Source organism: Condylura cristata, unplaced genomic scaffold (assembly GCF_000260355.1).
Source record: "Condylura cristata isolate star-nosed mole 26May11 unplaced genomic scaffold, ConCri1.0 scaffold00008, whole genome shotgun sequence".
Lineage (NCBI taxonomy): Eukaryota > Metazoa > Chordata > Mammalia > Eulipotyphla > Talpidae > Condylura > Condylura cristata.
The window spans coordinates 37,744,770-37,764,919 of NW_004567109.1; the positions used below are offsets into that span (position 1 = coordinate 37,744,770).

General features: G+C 37.0%; 1 protein-coding gene across 2 annotated transcripts in view; it reads left to right on the top strand.

Moving 5' to 3' along the window:
* Nucleotides 1–16,476: 16,476 nt before the first annotated feature.
* RAVER2 (ribonucleoprotein, PTB-binding 2) overlaps nt 16,477–20,150 on the top strand; it is a 36,662-nt gene continuing 32,988 nt past the window's right edge. For both annotated transcript variants that reach the window (XM_012722226.1, XM_012722227.1), the window contains exons 1-2: nt 16,477–16,577; nt 17,713–18,182. In XM_012722226.1, coding sequence (XP_012577680.1) covers nt 16,493–16,577; nt 17,713–18,182 — 555 coding nt within the window. In that variant the 5' untranslated portion in view covers nt 16,477–16,492. The remainder of the gene's footprint in view (nt 16,578–17,712; nt 18,183–20,150) is intronic.

Genomic DNA, 20,150 nt, shown 5'->3' on the forward strand with positions numbered 1-20,150 from the left:
CAGGCGGGAATCGAACTCGTGCGGAAGCGGCTTTAGATTCTCAGTGCTGTGCTTTAACCCGCTGCGCCACCAGGGAGGGCCCTGCCTGTGTCTTTTTAAGTAAACTTTATTTTTTAACAATTACAGACTTATGGCAAACATTACATTAATAGTATATAGAGTTTCACCTATTTTTTCCTGTTACATCTTCTATAACTAAGGTCCATTAGTCAAGACTAAACAACTACAGTGATACACTATTATTAACCAAACCTATTTTGTTTAGCTATCATTAGTTACTCTGTTAAGCTGTTTTTTATGTTCCAGGAGCTGATCTTTGCATTCCAGGCACACTTTGCATTTATTTAGATATCATATTTCCTTACTCTTCACTGTACACTTCAGACTCTGCTTGTTTTCATGACCTTGACAGACTATTCCTTATCTCAGTAGAGATAGGGCAAGGAACTTTGGGTAAGAATCACACAGAATTACAGTTCTGGGCACATCATTTCAGGGGGCACATGACATCAATATGACTTACCACTGGTGATGTTGACCTTGAACCTTTGCTTAACGTGATGTCCACTGTGCAATTCTCTGTGAAGATGCCATTTCTCCCTCTTCACTGTTCTGTTGTAAACATGTCATTAATTCCAGCACATAGTGAAGGGAAGGTCCTATGTCTTTTGACATACCTTCAACATTCATTGAGCATTTAATTTTGACACAGTAAGATGTAGCTTGTTTTGTATTTTGTGTTCGCTATTCCTGGAATCAACCATTTCATGAAGACACCTGTTCATATTGAATGCTGGTGTTTCCTCTGGTTCTTATTTTGAAACTCTTCACCCTCATTGTGTGGTAGAATTTACAGATAAGACCTCAAAAAGTAAAGTTAAGTGAAATCATAATGAAGGAGCCCTTCACCAATACGATTAGTGTTCTTATAAAGAAAACTTGCTCTCAGTGCCCTCCTCCAAGCCCCCTACCTTCCCGCCCCTGACCAATGTGCTCATGAACCAAGAACAGGACATAGAGGATTTGTGCAAACAGGAAGACAGCAGTCACTAGAAACCAAGTGAACTAGAACCTTGATTTTAGACCTGCAAAGCTGTGAGAAAATCGGTTTCTGTTGTCTGGGCTAGCCAACATGTTTTATTTTGTTATGGAACTGTTACAGTGATAAGCCCTTTTAGGGGAAAACACTACTAAGGAGCCAGTTTTGGGCCCTCCCTGGTAGGACAAGAGGTTAAAACACAGCACTATGAAGCTTTCTGCAGCCACTGTACCACAAGCTAGATCCCCAGCCAGGGAGCTGACCCACATGGCAGTGCAGACCTCTCCTGTCCCACCTGTCGCTCCCTCAGTGTATTTCAGTTAATCCTCCTGTTCTATTCCCCTCTCTGTCTCTGGTGGATCCTTTTATCCCTTCCCCTGCACCTCTGTCCTTTACCCCAGTTCTTGTATGCATCAAGAAGTAAATCTTTAAAAAAAATTTTAAAAGCCAGTTGCTGGGAGCTAGATGTATTTGTTGCCATCAAGATGCTGCTGTAGTCAGAACTGAAAAATATATGAACATTTATGTCCACATGCATGCATTAACACTTCTCTCTACTGATATAAATAGTTCACAAGATATGAAATTGCAGCCTCACACCATAGTGTTTACTTGAGTTTTCTTCTATATTTGTTTGTACTTTTTTTGACAGAAATGTGGTATCATTATCCTTATGTATTTTAACTATCTTCTATTATAATCAATCTCCCTTTGCCATGACAGATGGCTGCCACCTTCCTCCATGCAGATATCTGTCTTAGCCATTGTAGTTCAAGTCTTCTCTACAGGGCTGCTCCACTGGCCAAGAGGCTTTCCTGTCTTGCCTGAATTGACACTTTATGCTGGTTCCTTCTCTGCAGATGTCCTCCTCAACCTACCTGAGCTCTGAAACCTAAGATATTAAACTGTATCTTCTATATCTGCAACTGTAAAAACTATCTACAGAAAAGTGTTGTAAGCATTTTGTACTTCTAGTGCTACTTATGGTAGAATGCTAAAAATAACCCACCAAAATGTTTGTGGGACATACGCAGATTATGTGTTTGTCCATATGACAGATTATGTGTATAATTGTTATATTCCATTACAAAAAGACTTGCAACTCTGATTATGGTTATTATTTGACTTTGGGTTATCAAAAGGATGATTACCAAGGTGGGCCCAATCTAAGCACAATAGCCTTGTTTATTGTTTAATTTTTATTGATGTTACACTTAACTAAGTTTTGGTTGTACAGTATTATTCAGCATCTACCCATTCTCCATCATGATCACGCTAAAAATCTAGTTTCCATCGTCTGCCATACAATTGCCCCATGTTGCCTGTAACACCCACTCCCCTCCCACCTGCCTTCTCTAGAAACCACCTGTTTTTTCCTCTATATCTGAGAACTCTGTCTCATTTTGTTTTCTTTGTTCCCTTATATTCCACATGAGTGAAATTATATGGTATTTATTTTTCTCTGACTTTAACATAAGACCTTGTAAGTTCATCCATGACAAGATTTTATCCTTTTTTTTGTACCCAAATAATACCCTTCTATATCTGTAGCACATCATCTCCATTCATTCATGGGCACTTAGATTGTTTCTATATCTTGGCATTGTAAATAATGCTGCAAGAAACCTGTGTGTGTACATATATCTTTTCAAATTAGTCATTTCACATTCTTTGGATAAATACTTCCATTTCCCTATTAATAATTGATGATGAACATCTTTTCATGGGTGTATTGGCCATTTGTATTTCTTCCTTGGAGAAAAGATCTTTGGATCTGTTCACAATCCTTTGCTAATTTTTGAATTGGATTGTTTGGGACTTCTGTTGTTATATAAGTTGTATTTTTCTCAAAACATAGTTCTATTGTTAACCCCTTAGATGTATGATTTGCGTCTGATGCTCCCATTCAATAGGTTACCCTTTTGTTTTGATGATTTCTGTTGCTTTGCAAGTTTTATAATTTGATGTCATATTTGTTTATTTTTACCTTTCCAGTGTTCTTATATCCTTCAAGGTTAATATTCAGAAGTTTGCCACTGTATTTTTTTCTTTGTATTTTATGGTTTCAGGACTTAGATTCAAATCTTTAATACATTTTGAGTTAATTTTTGTGTGTAGTATGAAACAGTGGTTTGTTTGTATTCTCTAATGTATGTTGTCCCCTTCTCCCAACACCATTAATCGAAGAGGCTTTCCTTTCTCCATTGTAGGTTTTTGCCTCCTTTGTTATAAATGAGTTTTTCTTATATGTGTAGTGCTATTACTAGGTGCTCAGTTATGTTTCATTAATCCATGGTTTTATTTTAATACCATACTGTTTTGATTACTGTCACTGTAATATAGTTCAAAATTGTGAGTGTAATGCCTCCATTTTCTTTTTTTCTCAGGATTGCTTTGGCTGCTTGGGATATTTTGAGGTTCTATATTTTAGAATTTTTTGTCCTCTTTCTATGGAAAGATGTCTTTGGAAATTTAATAGCAATTACACTGAATCTGTATAATGTGTAAAGTGGTCATTTTAGCAATGTTAATTTTTCCAATCTTTGAGCAGGAACTCTTTCCTTTTTTGTGTGTATTTTTTTCCAACATACACATCTTTCACCTCCCTGGTTCACTTTATTCTGTTTTTTATTCTTTTTGATGTGATTATAAATGACATTATCTCTATAATTTCTCTTTTTGGCTTGTTGTTTTTTATAGAATCACAGCAGAATTTTGTATATTGCTTTTGTAGCTTACCTCTTCACTGTGCTGATTTATAATGGTTTCTAATAGTTTTAAAGTAGACTTTAGGATTTCCTATATATAATGTCATCTTTAGTGACAATTTTACATCTTTTCCAATTTGGATGCCTTTTACTTCAAGTCTATTTGCTATGACTTCAATAAGTACTATATTGAGTAATAATGGTGAGAGTAGACATTCTTGTCTTGTTTTTGATGTTAGAGGAAAAGATTTATTTTTCACCATTGAATATTATGTTAGCTCTTGGTTTATCTTAGCAACCTATATATAATATATTGAGGTATGTTTCTGCTATACTCATTTTGAGGGTTTCTTTAAAAAATGCATGATGAATTTTGTCAAATGAATGAGCTTTTATAAAGAAGAGCATTTTGTCTTTCATGTGGTATATCATATTAATTTTCATATGTTCACCCATCCTTGCAGTCCTGGAATACTTAATTATGTTATATGATCCTTTTAATGTTGTGAATTTGGTTTGCTAGTATTTCGTTGAGCATTTGTTGTTGTTTTTTAATCTATGTTCATCAGATATACTGGTCTGTTGCTTTCTTCAGTGATATCCTTGTTAGGTTTAGTATCAGTGTAATGTTGATCTAATTCAATTTGGGGGGAGAGTTTGAGAAAGGTAAGTATTAGGTCTTCTTTGAAAGTTCGGTAGAATTGATCAATGAAGGTGTCTAGTTTTGAACTTTGGTATTTTTGGAGTCTTAATTGTTTCACTCTGTACTGATTTCAGTCTTTGAGGTTGTATTATTTTAAATTTTTTTCTGAGTTACCTAATTTGTTGGCATATAGATACTCTGAGTAGCCTTTTATTATCCTTTGTATTTATGTGGTATCTTTATAACTCTTTTGTTTCTGATTTTATTTGAATTTTCCCTTTTTTTTCCTTTTCTTTTAGTGAACTTGTCTATCTTGTCTGTCTTCCCAAAGAACCAGCTCTTGGTTTCATTAACGTTTTTTTTTATTCTCTTTTATTTGTTTTCACTGTGGTTTATTTATTTCTCTCTATTGGCTTCTAACTTTATTTTATTGTTGTTGTTGTTCTAGAGTTCCTTTAAATGTAAAATTTGAGGTTTTTCTTTTGTTACCTGATGTGAGCAGCTATACTTGCTGCATCCCACATCCTGATAAAGCAGATGCTCATTTTCTTGTGTGTGAGAGCACGTCATTTTCTTGGTGACCTAAGTTATTTAGTAGCATGTTGTCTACTCAGCACATATTTGTAATCTTCCAGCTTTCTTTTTGTGGATTCTTAGTATCATGCATACCATTGTGATTAGAAGACATGTTTGATATGATTTCAGTCCTCGTAAATTTATTGAGAATTGTTTCTTTTCTCAGCATATGGTCTATCCTTGAAAATGTTCCATGTACAGTTGAAGGACATGTATTCTACTCTTTTGGATGGAATGTTCTGCATATATCTATTTAAGTCCCATCTGGTTTAATGTGTCATTTAGGGGTGCTTTTATCTTGTTGATTTTCTGTCTGGGTGATTTATCCACTTATGCAAGTGGGGTGTTAAATCGTTTACTATGTTGCTGTTAATTTCCCCCTTACATATTTTGATGCTTCTAACTTGAGTGTGTATAAATTATTTTCTTGCTAGATTAGCCTCTTTATTATTATGTAATACCTGCCTTTACTTCTTGTAACCTTTTTTGGCCAGAAGGCTCATTTTGCCTGATAAACGATTGCTGTTTCTGCTGTCTTTGAGTTACCATTTGTTTGAAGTGTCATTTTGACCCCTTTGCTTTGAAGCTATATTTGCCCTTAAGGCTCTGATAAGTCCCCTGGAGGCATCATATAGTTGGGATTTGCTTTTTTAAATCCATCCAGGCACTCTTTGCCTTTTTTTAAAAAAAAAATATTTATGCATACAGAACTGGGGTACAGGCCAGAAGTGTAGGGGTGGTGAAAAGATTCACCAGAGAGAAACTGGGGAGCAGAACAGGCTGACTGTTGAAGTACACTGTTGAGGGGAGCAGCAGGGGGGCCAGGAGAGGTCTGCTGTACCATGTTGGTCACCTCTGGGGTGGGGATCGAATTCATGCTACAGTGGTTTTAGCTTTTCAGTGCTGTGTTTCAACCTGCTGCACCACCAGGGAGGGCTGCTCTTTGCCTTTTAATTAGTAAATTTAGCCCACTTACATTCAGGGTGATTATTGATAGTGCCACCTAAGAGTTGCCATTTTATGTTTGTTTTTAGTTGTTCTGTATCTTTTTTCTTGTGGTTCTATTGACCATGTTATCCAGGGGTTTTTCTTTTTTATGCTTTGTGTCTCTGCTCCAGATTTTTGGTTTTGGTTCTATGAGGTTGCTAACACCTTCGTGATTAGGTAAAACTTTGTTTTGGTCTAATTCAGCAACTGGTAGTAGAGCCCTATCTTTTATTTTCCTGTAGGTGGCAGGATAACTTAAGTTTTGGGTTGGGTTTCTCCTACCTGAATTGCCTCTATTTTCAGTAGTCCATCCTTTCCACCTGCCAGTGCCTCTGGCGCTGTGGGTCCAAATGGTTGCCATATGTGTGGACTCTGCTGCCACGGTGGAGGCGGGTAGGAGTGGAGCTGAGTCTCTGGCAGTCACTGCTGCAAATCCTTGAAGGCAGACTGATTCCTGTGCATTTCTTTGCTGCTGCCGCTTTTAGGCCCTCGGCCTGAGTCCCAGTCCCACAATGGCAGCCAGTTTTACTCGAGATAAAGTGTCTGCTGTGGGAGGAAAGGGCATAGTGTCCTGACACTGCTGTTCTCCTCTCTCAGGCCCCACCACTGCTGTTAGTTCAGGGGGCCAAGGGTGTAGGCACTTACTCTGCTGTTAACTTCCCTTCTCCAGGGCATGAGTTGGGTGCCCTGACTCGGTTGCTTCTGTGAGTCCAAACCCACTAACCTTCAAGTACACATGTGTATGCTCTGCATACTGCTGTGATGAGCAGAGGAACTTTTCCTGAGTTAAACATGACTTGCTATTTGTAGATTGAAGGAGCAAGATAAAGGAAGCATCTATGTCACTAAGGTGTTGACACTTTTCCTGCACTATCATTTAAAAGCAGACAGTTTCTCTGTGCTAATAGCAGAAGTCATCAGAGGATTTGAAAGAACAGGATTTGTGCATTGTCACTGGGTTTGAAGATGAGGTGGGCCATGTGCAAGGACTGCTGAGTACTCTGGGAGCTGTGGGTGGGCCCATCTGATAGCCAGCAAGAGAACAGGGACTTCAGTCCTGTCATCACAAGGAATCATATTCCTTAGTTAGGGGACTGTTCTTTAGAGCCAGAGCCCAGCCTGCTCAACACCTTGGCTAGGAGTATGAGAGTCCCTCAGCAGTTGTGCCACTTAATGACTTACAGACCTGAAAGATAATAAACAGGTGACGTTTTAGACATTTTGTCACATAGCAATAGAAAACTCACACAATAGTATATCCAGGTGGTATTTGTAAGAGAAAACATCTTACCTTGGATATAGGTGAAGACTGAGAGTTCTGTATGATTCTTCTTTGGAAGGGATAGTTATATAAATTGCCTACAGATTGAAGTGTTCTTTCTATAACATTTGTAAGCAAAAATTGCCTAAGCAGCCTCTTTTGACTAGATACGTACTAATAACTAAACTGAAATACATAACTTTTCAAAGAAGTGAATTATAAGGTAAGTAATTTATTTTTTGAGCACTTCAAACATTAATTGGTTTATGTTAATTAAGATTTTAAAATAATCTCAGGGAAAAATACGCTGCATTGGGAGTTGATAAAGGTAATCTGGAAACGGAATATTTCCACACTCAGTTGGTATTGAAGGTTTGCTGTTTGCTAGATATTGGAGACCTGTTTATGATCAAGGCAGGCACAGTATTTGCCATGCCTAAGCCTACTATCTAATGAAGATAGTTAGATAAGCAGTTAAAATACAGGTGATATGTGCTGTGTTGTGATAGGAAAAATAAAAAATGCTTTGGAAGCCCAAGGGGAAAATACCTTATTTACACTTGGGAGATTAAGAAAGTCTAGAGAAACTCATCTAAGCTGAGACTCCAGGACAGAAAAGGCGGCTAGGCAAAGAGAGGAAAGAAAGAGGTGCGGAATACTAATGGTTATAGGATCAAGATGTACCAAGTTTTAAAGGCAAGAAAAATCATGGCCAAACACTAGTTCATTGTGGCTAAGGCATAGAGAAGGAGAAGGACAGTGCTTCAGTCTGAGGCCAGCAATTGTCAGCCATGCTGGAGCTTGACTTTATTTAAGGGGAGTGAGGATCTATCAATTACTTAAACAGGAAGTAATGCCATTAGATTTCAGGCTGTCCAAAAATAAAGTTAGGTTTTTGTTTATACTTCCAAACTTTGTCTTTGCCCAGATCCCCATTCTAACATTAGGGAGTCAGTGATGCAGTAAACTTTAGGAATATGATAGGAAATGAGTATTTTATACATTTCATTTTTGTTTTGGTGATACAATACCATATACTATAGCAGCTCATTGTGCTTGCTCTAGAATCTGTTGATCTGAATTTGAATTGCAAATTCTTCATCTGTTGTCTGTGTAAGTCACTTAACTTCTCTACACCAATATCCTCATCTTTAAAATATGGACAATGAAACCAAGCTTTAAAATACAGTTCATTGATTTGCTAGGATTAAATAATTAAGTGAGATAATGTCCCTAAAGTGACGGGGATGAAATAAGCACTCAGTAAATTATACCAATAATAAAAAAGCTGAAAATTTTTAGTTGTTTTTATGCCAAGTAAGAATGATCTCTTGGCATTCAAATGAAACTTCCAGCAGAACAACTGCATTTGAAAGCAGTTACAATTTTAGCTGAGTTCAAAGGGACACCACATTTACTCAACAAATATCATAGAAAGTTGTTCTGTGATATGCCCTGTGTTGGACCAAAAGTACCTCATGTGGAACATCCTCCAGTCCAAGGCTGATGACAGAATGCATAGGTTTGGAAACTAGGAGAGAAGTTGAGAACTTGGATTTCAACGGCATGAAGATAGGACTGAAGTCATCTCAGTTGATAAACAGAAAAAGCATTTGACAAAATTTAACACCCGTTGATAGTAAAAGTCATAGGAAGTAGGAATGTAAAAGAACAAAGATTACCTAGAAAAAAACAAAAGTGGTGGTGAAATATTGAAAACTCTCCCCCTGGGGTTGGGTTAATGTTAGAATCACTTCTGCTTAAGATTGCAGTGGAAGTGATACCTAGCATAATGTAGTTAAACACATGAAGTTTGAGGACTGAAAAAAGAAAAAATGTAAAACTTTGCAGACAGCATGGTTGTATATATGAAAAGTAAACAATCTACAAGTAATCTACTAGAACTAAGTGAATTTAGCAAGATTGACACATGCAGGTTCAACCTGTGAACGCCACTTACAGTGGCATTTGGAAAATTAAATTCACATTCAACCATATTGTAAAAAATCAATTTATGCTAGGTATACTAGCATTTGGAAAATTAAAGAATCATTCATATTAGAAAAACATGTATACAGTAACATCAGAAAAACCAAATATATAGTACAGTTAATAAATGATATACAAAAATTTACAATATAAATATTTCTGACATGATTTTTAGAGGACTTAAGTATGTCAAAGAACATTCCATGCTATGGATTGAAAGACTCATTTGTCTGGGTGTCAGTTCATCCAAAACTGACCTATAATTTCCATATAATCCCATTTAAAATCCTACTAGATTATTTTCTTGAAAAAATTCGTAAACTCTGGTACTCACATTAAATAGAAATGCAGACTCTGGTGTAGCCAGACAAATCCTGAAGTAGAAAATAGTTGGAATATTACTGTTACAAGATTTCGGAGCTTACTATAAGTAGTGTAAACAGATTTAGTGTAATATGTGTACAGAGTACAGAAATTTATCAATTTGTAATGTAACTGTTCAGTGAGGGAAATCATAGTATTTTTAATAAATGGTGCTAGGGCACTGGGATGTTCATACAGAAAAAGCTCAACCTTGATCCCTGACAATACAGATTTTTTTTTTAAGATGGTCATAATCTAAACATAAATAAGAGAATAAACTTTCCCAAAAGAGAAGAAAGGGTAATGTTTTAATACTTTAGGTAGGTAAATAATTTAAAAAACAGGACACAATGCTTCAGCTGGAAAAGAAAATATCATTTATTAATATCAATGTTTTTCTGTTCAAACAACATTAATAAGTAATTAGGTAAACCCACATCAAGGGAAAGATAGTTGCCATACCTGTAACTGACAAATGACTAATATCCTAAATTCTACAAGTTAGTAAAAATATAACCCAGTTTTTGCTTTTTTTCAATTCCATAGTTTTAATGGAATGAGTTTAGGAGCCTAATGAGACATGGTTGAGTTCAAATCTGATTCATCGTTGAATGGCCTGATGACTTTAGGCAAGTTACTTAACCTCACAGAGCCTATTTCCTTGTTCGTAATAACTGCCTCATTGGACTGACAGAATTAATTAAAATAAATTATATGTAGAACATCGTATGACACAATGCACATAACTCATTTCTTTAAATTAAACAAGTTTCTTTCAAGCCAAAATATCTTTAAGGGATTCTAATTTTTATAATTTATTTTTTTACATCATTCTTCATTTTGTGCATTTTTTCATTTCGTTTGTAATTCCTGTGAACTTCCCACCATCAGTTCACCTGTGTGCCATTAGCACACGGGTGGTGCACTCTTACCACTCCAGTTTTGATCCCAGTCCCCTTTTTACCTCCGTAAAATGTCTCTGGTTTATAGTTGTTCATTGTTTTTGTTTTTACCTGATTACAGTTGGTTCCTCCCCGCCCCCGCCCACCCTCCCAGTCCCTTACACTCCTGCTATGAGTGAAACCATCCAGTATTTTTCTTTTTCTTTATGGCTTATTTCACTGAGCATGATCCCTTCTAGCTCCATCCATCTTGCTGCAAAAGGCATGTGTTTATCTTTTTGATCGCTGGGTAGTATTCCATTGTGTACACGTACCACATCTTTTTAATCCAGTCATCTATATTTGAGCCTTTGGGTTGATTCAATATCTTCCCTATTATAAGTAGAACAGCAGTAAACATGGGGGTGCAGGTGTCCTTTTGAATCAATTTTTTTTGTGTGTCCTTTGGGTAGATACCTAGGAGTGGGATTGCTGGGTTTCATGGAAGCTCCATTTTTAGCAGTTTGAGAAACCTCCAAACAGCTTTCCATAGTGGAGGTACCAGTTTGTATTCCCACCAGCAGAGTAAGAGAGTTCCTTTTTCTCTACATCGTTGCCAACATTTATTGTTGCTAGTTGTTTTAAGTGTGCCATTCTCACTGGGGTGAGGTGGTTATCTCATTGTGGTTTTAATTTGCATCTCCCTTATTACAAGTGATGTTGAACATTTTTTCATATGCCTGTCGGCTGTCTGCATTTCCTCTTTGGAGAAGTGTCTTTTTAGCTCTACTGCCCATTTTTTGATGGGATCATTCACTTTATTTTTGTTGAGTTTCATCAGCTCTTTATATATCTTTGTGATCAGTCCTTTGTCATTAGTACTGTGTGCAAAAGTTTTCTCCCAGTCAGTGGGGTGTCTCTTTGTATTGTGTAATGTCAGTTTTGCTGTACAGAAGCTCTTTAAGGTGATGTAGTCACCTTCCTTCACTATCCTTGCTTTGGGTGATGTATCTTTAAAGATGTTATTGAGGTGTATATCATGTAGTGTTTCGCCTACCTTTTCTTCTAGATATTTTATAGTTTCGTGTCTTAAGTCTAGTTCTTCAGTCCATTTTGAGTTGATTTTTGTGCATGATGTGAAGTAGTAATCTAGCTTTATTTTTTTGTACGTAGCAGCCCAGTTTTCCCAGCACCGTTTGTTGAACAAACTTCCTTTGTTCCATTGCATATTCTTTGCTCCTTTGTCAAAGATTAGCAGTCCATAAACCTGTGGCTTTATATCTGGGTTTTCTATTTGAGATAACCCAGTTTTTAAAATAAGCAAAAGATTACACCTGGCATTTCACAAAAAATAAGGTCAATCCAAATGGTCAATAAGCAAATGAAAAAGTACTTAATACCCTTACTCATTAGGAAAATGTAAATTAAGGCCACAATTAAATATTCCTGGCCTAGCACCAGGATGGCTAATATTACAAACACTGGCGTCATCTGGAAAGTAGAACAATTGGAACTCCGCTAGTGGATGTGCAAAGTAGTTGGAAAGTTGGCAGTTTTTATTAAAGAGATTGCAAATTAAGGCCACAATGAGATACAGTTTTATATTCATGATACAGATATCTGGTAGCATCAGCATTGTAAGGTTATGAACCATTGGGTCTCTTATTTAAATACTGCCAGTAGGAATGTAAACTGGTACACAACCATTTCAGCAAATTGCCATTGTCTTACAAAGATACTGGTGAGTTTATAATCAGGAATTTCACTGCTTCTGAAACCCAGCACATGAAGGAAGTCATACTACTATAAATTCACCAAAGATATGTAAAATTTGTGATAGTGGTTTTAAAAAATATATGTAAGTAGCAAAACAGCAACCCAGAGAAAAAGCAAATATTTATTGATGGAGAAATGGATACATAAATTATACTATATTCATAGAATGGAATACCATATAGTAGTGAATGAGTAGCCACATGGAATAAGAGTTTATTTTAGAGGCATAATGTTGGGTATTAAAAGCAAGACACCCCCACGGTGATTACAACTGAGATGGGAAAAGGCACAAAATGATTTAAAAATAAACTATTATATTAAAAAAAAAAAGCAAGACATGTAAGATTAAACAATGCACAATACCATTTTTATAAGGCTCAGAAACAAGTCAACTAGAACAGTTTGGGAGTACATATTGAGGAGAGGAGCTCCAGCAACTGGGAAGTGGCAGGCCAGCTGGTGGAAGTGGGGGGGTAGGAGGTCTGGAACAGGGCTGCAGATGTTCTAGTGTTTATGTTCAGTGGTAAGTTCTTGGTGCTGGTTATTAAGTATTATTCCTCATAGCTTAACATGTGTTACAGATAACCACTTTGCACTATCCAATTACATAAAATTTTAAGCAAAAGTGAGAACTATATTTATCTCCTAGAAGTGGTATTTAAAAGTAAGCGTTCTTTGAAAACCTCTCTTAAAGCAATTTCTTTTAAAAATGAAATTAACCCTGCAAAGGGGTCAGAAGACAGTGGGATTCAAGTTTAAAACTGAGGCCGGTTTTCATTCAGGAAGAAGTACAGACTGGTAGGAACAATAGTTATTTAACTTTTTTTTTTTTTTTAAAGATTTATTTATTTATGTATACAGAACTGGGGTACAGGCCAGAGACTCAGGGCGGTGAGAGGCTTCACCAGAGACAGATTGGGGAGCAGAACAGGCAGATCGACGAAGTACACTGCTGAGGGGAGCAGCGGGCTGGTCAGGAGTGGTCTGCCACGCCATGTGGTCACCTCCGGGGCAGGCGGGAATCGAACTCATGCGGAAGTGGCTTTAGCTTCTCAGTGCAGTGCTTTAACCCGCTGCGCCACCAGGGAGGGCCTAGTTATTTAACTTTTGGGAGGAGAATTATTGAATAACTGCTTGGAATTGTAAAAGCTATTAATCCTCTTCCTAGGACACATATATGCTCAACATTTCAGTTAATTCTGGAGAATCATTGTGATTCTAATAAGAAGATAAAGAAGCTACTTTGTTAAATATCTTGTAAGTTAATACACGTCATAAAAAGTGATTAGTATATGGGGATGTAATTTTAGTCCTTTTGGTTCTGTGTGTGAGGACACAGTAAAATCTTGGCAAATGGTTAAGATCCTTTCAGGCTTTAAGTTTTTTATTTGGCCAACTTACAAGGCTCAAAGTGACCCACTTTAGCCTGGGTCAAAACAACCAGGACATGGAGAAAAATAATTGTTTTTTTTTTCTTTGCAGGAAGCTTTGTAAGGTGTCCCAGTCTGTCATGTCAAGGCAGTATTCCACATCTGATAATAGAAAAGCTATGATTAGAAATACAGGGTTTTTTTGTTTTGCTTTTTTAAATATCTAAGTTGCAGAATGCATTGTTGAATACTCTTAACAATTTTCTCACTGGAACAAATGACATAGTTGTCATTTGTTTACAGATACTTGATTATGTGAAGTGCAGTATCTTTTCTTTACCTGGCGTTTGGCAGCTGTTAACTAGTGAAATGAGAGATTACTGTCTGTGTAACTAGAAATGTACACTGGATCTTTTCAGACAAAACTGTGTTGCTTTCTGTATAAAGTATTAAACTGGCCACATGGCAAGATATATATACTATGCTGTTGGGGGACTTAAATTTTCACAATGAAGAATGCAGTACATCTTTTTTTTTTTAAGTCCAAGAAAACAGTGACATTTTCAAGGTGAAAATTGCCAGAGTAATAGGGCAACTGAGTTGTTTACTGATCATATAACGATATAACTGATTAAAGAATACTTTACAAAATTGGTATTTTAAAGTTCTTTATTTTCATTTTTAAAAAACATTTTTCGTTTTGTGCATTTTTTCATCGCAATTGTAATCTCTGTGGACTTCGCATCACCAGTTCACCCATGTGCCATCCTCATTGTCTAATGTGCTCTTCCCACCCTAGTTTCGGTCCTATTCCCCTATCCACCCCTGTAAAATATCTCTGGTTTATAGTTGTTAGTTTTTTTGTTTCTACTTTATTACAATTGCTTTTTTTTTTTAAACTGATCCCTTATGCTTCTACTATGAGTGAAACCATCCGGTGTTTTTCTTTTTCTTTCTGGCTTATTTCACTCAGCATGATCCCTTCCAGTTCTACACATGTTGTTGCTGCAAAAGGCATGAGTTTTCTCTTTTAGATTGCTGAGTAATATTCCATTGTTTATATGACCCACATCTTCTTAATACAGTCATCTCTTTGGGGGCATTGGGTTGAGTCCATATGTTCCTTATTGTAAGTAGAGCAGCAATAATCATTGTGGTGTATGTGTCCTTTTGAGTCAATATTTTTGTCTCCTTTGGGTAAAACAGTTATAATGTGACTTACTAATAAGGAAATCATCAACTTTACTTTCATTTAGCTGATAATCTTTTTTTTTTCCACTGACCATTACATTTTTATAGTTTGCCTATTACATTAATCTCCTCTCCCCCACCTCCCGACCCTTGCATTGGGTAGGGAGGGAAAATATTTCTCAACTTTGGACTGTCCCCTTATTTTCAATTTCCACATGCTCACTTAGGTAAGGTTTTTGTTAACTATTGCTGACAGTGTCCTTGAGGGAATAGGCAGTATGGCATAGAAGCTAAGAGTGTGGCCCCTAGCACCAGACCATTTGGTGAGTATCCACTCAGCAGATTACTAGGTATATGACTTTGGCAACCTACTTGACATTTTTCTTTCTTGATTTTCAATAAAAAGGGTTCAGTGCCTTAGTACTAAGTAAAAGCTAAGCAAATATAACTATAGTGACCATAGAAATTATTATGAAGTTAATCCATTTAGATAGCTTAACATTTTAACACTTGTATGTGTTCAGTTCATTCATTTGCAGCATAAAACAAGTTGACTCTCAGTCTCCCATCTGCAGTCAGAATGTCAGCTATTTCATAGCTCACATCCTTTAATAAGTTCAAGTCATTGACAAAGCAATTGTTAATCACTTTAATGTATTTGTGTGCATATGCAAAGCAATTCAAATAATATATGAAGTCTAATTCCTGCACTCAAATGTTATATAGTTAACAGAATTAGGAGAATAGAGAGGAAATTTGCTCTTTCAGGGCCGCCATTAGTTGGAAGTTATGATAGTGGAAGAAGAAAGTTCAAACTGGTTTAGATACAGGTGAACAGTTTAGACATTTGAGGGAAGCTAAAGAGAAATAATCTGAACTGTGTGTCATACCTTGGTGGCTGTTACTTGTTTCCATACAGGGATCTCTCATGTTAGGTGTGCAACCTACATTTATTCTGCATGCAGGTAGTACAGGCTTCTGTAGTGTATTGCTTGTTGAAAACTCTATATAGGCACAGCACTAAGAAGCTTAAAGCCACTTCAGCATGAGTTCGATCCCCGCACCAGGAGGTAACCACATGGCGCAGCAGACCTCTCCTGACCCGCACACTGCTCCCCTCAGCAGTGTGCTTCGTTGACCTGCCTGTTCTGCTCCCCACTCTGTCTCTGGTGAAGCCTCTCACTGCCCCTGCACCTCTGGCCTGTACCCCAGTTCTGTATGCATAAATAAATCTTAAAAAAAAAAAGCTGTATATAGCACACAAATACTAGTAAGCTTATTGCTTCTATAGAAGCATAAAATATGAACATCGTTAGCATGGAGATGGAAGAGGTCAGGTCCAATGGAAAAGAATTGGAAAACATTTTGTGGGAGGACACTGGAGCTGGGGTTTCAGGTAATGTCTGAAGTCTTGGAGCTTTCATGGTATGTATACCCAATGCGGGGTTGACGTGTCAGTGTGAGCAGAGGGAAGGCTGTATGTGCCATACTCATGAGACTGTATATTAATTTGACAGGACATTAACATGGGTTCGACTCCTATATGGAAATGATTGGCTGCTATTGTATCTTGTGGGATTTAAATACTTTTAATTTAAATAAGTAATGGGGACTCATGGAAAATAGTTCATGTGGAGGATGGTGGTAGTGGTGAGAGACTAATACAGCTGGATTATTTACTAACTGCATTTGTATATTTACTGAATTCATGCCTTCTCTCTTTCAGGAAGTTCATGATTTATTACAGGACTATGAGTTAAAGTATTGTTATGTGGACAAAAATAAACGAACAGGTAAGAGTTCAGTTCTCAACATCTGACTTCATTTTGATCCTTCATATAATTATTATAAAACAACAAAGCTTAGTATATTCATACTTAAGCAGACCTCTGAAATTCTTAAGTCATAGATAGAAAAGTTACTAAAATTTTGTCAAGTAATGCTGTATCTTAAATTTTTTTTTTTTTAAAGATTTATTTATTTGTACATACAGAACTGGGGTACAGGCCAGAGACTCAGGGGCAGTGAGAGACTTCACCAGAGACAGAGTGGGGAACAGAACAGGCAGATCGAGGAAGTACACTGCTGAGGGGAGCAGCGGGCGGGTCAGGAGAGGTCTGCCACGCCATGTGGTCTCCTCCGGGGCAGGCAGGGATCGAACTCATGCGGAAGTGGCTTTAGCTTCTCAGTGCAGTGCTTTAACCCGCTGTGCCACCAGGGAGGGCCTGTATCTTAAATTTTAATCCAGTAAATTACTATAGTGCTACTGGAGCCTTATGAATTTTTATAGTTATAATGAATATTCTGATATTATGAATGTTCCTATGGTCTTGGTATTCTTCCATTTTAATAATGTATACTGCTATGTGATTCGACTGTTAGCTGGGAAAATGACTCACTTTTGCTGCATAGTAGATTTATATCTGTGATATCAGATATAATGCATTTTGCTATTTTAATAATAATTTTAATAATGCATATTGCTATGTTATTCGACTGTTAGCTGGGAAAATTGCTCACTTTTGCTGCTTATTAGTTTTATATCTGTGATATCAGAAAACCAAACTAGATTATTTCCTTTGTGAACATGTGCTGTGTAAATGTCAAGAAACATTGTTTTGAGATGATAAAAAATTTGAGAAAAATATGGAAGGCAATATAACCACAATGTACATAGACACCAACTCCCAAACCAGAAATTTTTTGGGGAAATTTATGACCTTGGAAGGAAATGGGAAAACAGAGAATCACTGACATCTTTTCCCTACTAACTGAACAAATTTATTGCATTATGTTTTCTAACTTCTCTTATAAAACATCTTGCATGCACATATGTATACCAGGTCACAGACTTAAAATGTATTTCTTACTGTGGGTCAGTCAAAGTTTGAAACCTAGCCTAGAAAATTTTTTTTTTTTGTCTTCCAGCTTTTGTTACCTTATTAAATGGGCAACAAGCCCAGAATGCAATTCAAATGTTTCATCAATATTCTTTTCGTGGAAAAGACTTAGTAGTCCAACTCCAGCCAACAGATGCTTTGTTGTGTATTACCAACTTGCCTACTTCTTTTACATTAGAAGAGTTTGAAGAACTTGTCCGTGCTTATGGAAACATCGAGCGATGTTTCCTGGTCTACAGTGAAGTTACTGGTCATTCCAAAGGCTATGGATTTGTGGAATACATGAAAAAGGACTTCGCTGCGAAGGCTAGGTTGGAGCTATTGGGTAAACAGTTGGGAACATCAGCTCTCTTTGCACAGTGGATGGATGTTAATCTACTGGCTGCGGAGCTCATTCATTCTAAGTGCCTTTGTATAGATAAACTTCCTAGTGACTACAGGGATTCAGAGGAGCTGCTGCAGTTTTTTTCCAGTATCCATAAGCCTGTGTTTTGCCAGGTATGTATTTTCTTAAGATATCATTTGAATATCTAAAACTATCTGTATATGTATCTGTTTGACTTGTATTTACATATTTATTATACTGTTGTGAACATCACAATGACTAATTCTACTTCAGTCTGTAATGAAGATTAATGGCATGATAAATGTAGAGTTTCTCTTGTTGCTGGGCCAGACTATGTTACATAGTTAAGTGTATATTAGCAAATCCATCACTTGTTTATTCTTATTTCATCAGTTCATTGAACCCTTACCCATTGATTTATTCATCTATCCAAGTTTTATCTACCACCTTCTCTATGCCAGACGCTAAAATTGGTAAATGTCAGAAATGTAGAAAACAGAACGATACTCTCACCTCCTGACAGTTGTGCAAATGAAACTGACAAGTAAACCATTAACTATAAATCCTGTATGATGAATGATATACTAGAAGATAGAAAGGTATCTTGACATTTTAAAAGAATGTGTAATTCTATCTTTTTTTAAAGATTTTATTTATGTATACAGAACTGGGGTACAGGTCAGAAGTGCAGGGACAGCAAGAGGATTCACCAGAGACAGAATAGGGAGCAGAACAGGCTGACTGACAAAGTACATTACTGAGGGGAGCAGCGGGCAAGACAGGAAAGATCTGCTGCACCGTGTGGGTCACTTCCAGGAAAGGGATTGAACTCGCACTGAAGTGGCCACATCTTGGCTTAGCTTCACAGTGCAGTCCTCTAAACTGCTCTGCCACTAGGGAAATCCCAGAATGTGCCATTCTATCTTAATGGGGACATGATGAGACATATAGAGAAGATACTGAAAACTGACAGTGCTGCTAAGAATTTTCAAGCACGTCATCATAGTAAAATTATATTCTAAGCAGACAAAAATATATACTGTGTATGATAACTCTTTGCCTTACAGGTTTTTAGTAGCAAATGATAGACCCGTTTCCCTTGATTTCTTCCTTTTTTCTCCACTTCTTCCATGCTCCTCTTAACCCCTCATTTTTCCTTCCCCCTCCCCATTTTTCTTCTGTCATCCAGTTGCTGACTCTTTACTATCACCTTAAAAATTTGGAGTATAAACTACTTATATTTAATATCAATGCTGCCAACTCATTTTTTCATACATTTCTGTTGTTCCAGTCTCAATGTAATAAGCACCAAAGAAACCATTCAATAATTTTATGAACAGAACATTTTCTGACAATTCTTTTTACCAGATATTTGCTCATTTACTGAAAATTGATTATCTTATGAGTCTACTGTTTTCACATAATAAGAATTGCAGCACTTGTGACCATATAGAATTCTTTGTACCTAGAATACAGGCCTTTGAAGCAAATGTCTGAAGAAAAGCCATTTATCACAAATTGTATTTGAATTGTGAATTGCAGAGTTGGAGGGGACTTGAGAGATTATCAAGCCCAGCTTTCTATGTGGTAGGAAAAAGTTTGTTACATTGTTTGTGAGATGACCATTCATCTCTGTTAAAATATCTCAAAATTGGCATCCTTCCTGTGGTGGCACAGGGGTTAAGCACAGTGAAGCTCCATTGCAGCGCAAATTTGACCCCTGGCCAGGAAGGTGACCCACATGGCACAGCAGAGCTTTCCTGTCTTCACCCACTGCTCCCCTCAGCAGTATATTTCAGACTGCCTGCCTCTTCTGTTCCCCATTCTGTGTCTAGTGAATCCTCTCACCCTTCCCACCTTCCCCCTCGCACCTCTGACCTGCACCCCAGCTCTTGTATGCATAAATAAATCAATCTTTAGAAAACGAAAATATCTCAAAATGACAGAAAATTCACTAGATTCAAAGTCATGCCATTACATATTTGAATAACTTTTCACATTGGATTGTTTTTTTAAGTCAACTTAAAATAATTTTGTCATGTGGCCCTCCCTGGTGGCGCAGCGGGTTAAAGCACAGCACAAAGAAGCTTAAGCCACTTCCACATGAGTTCGATCCCCGC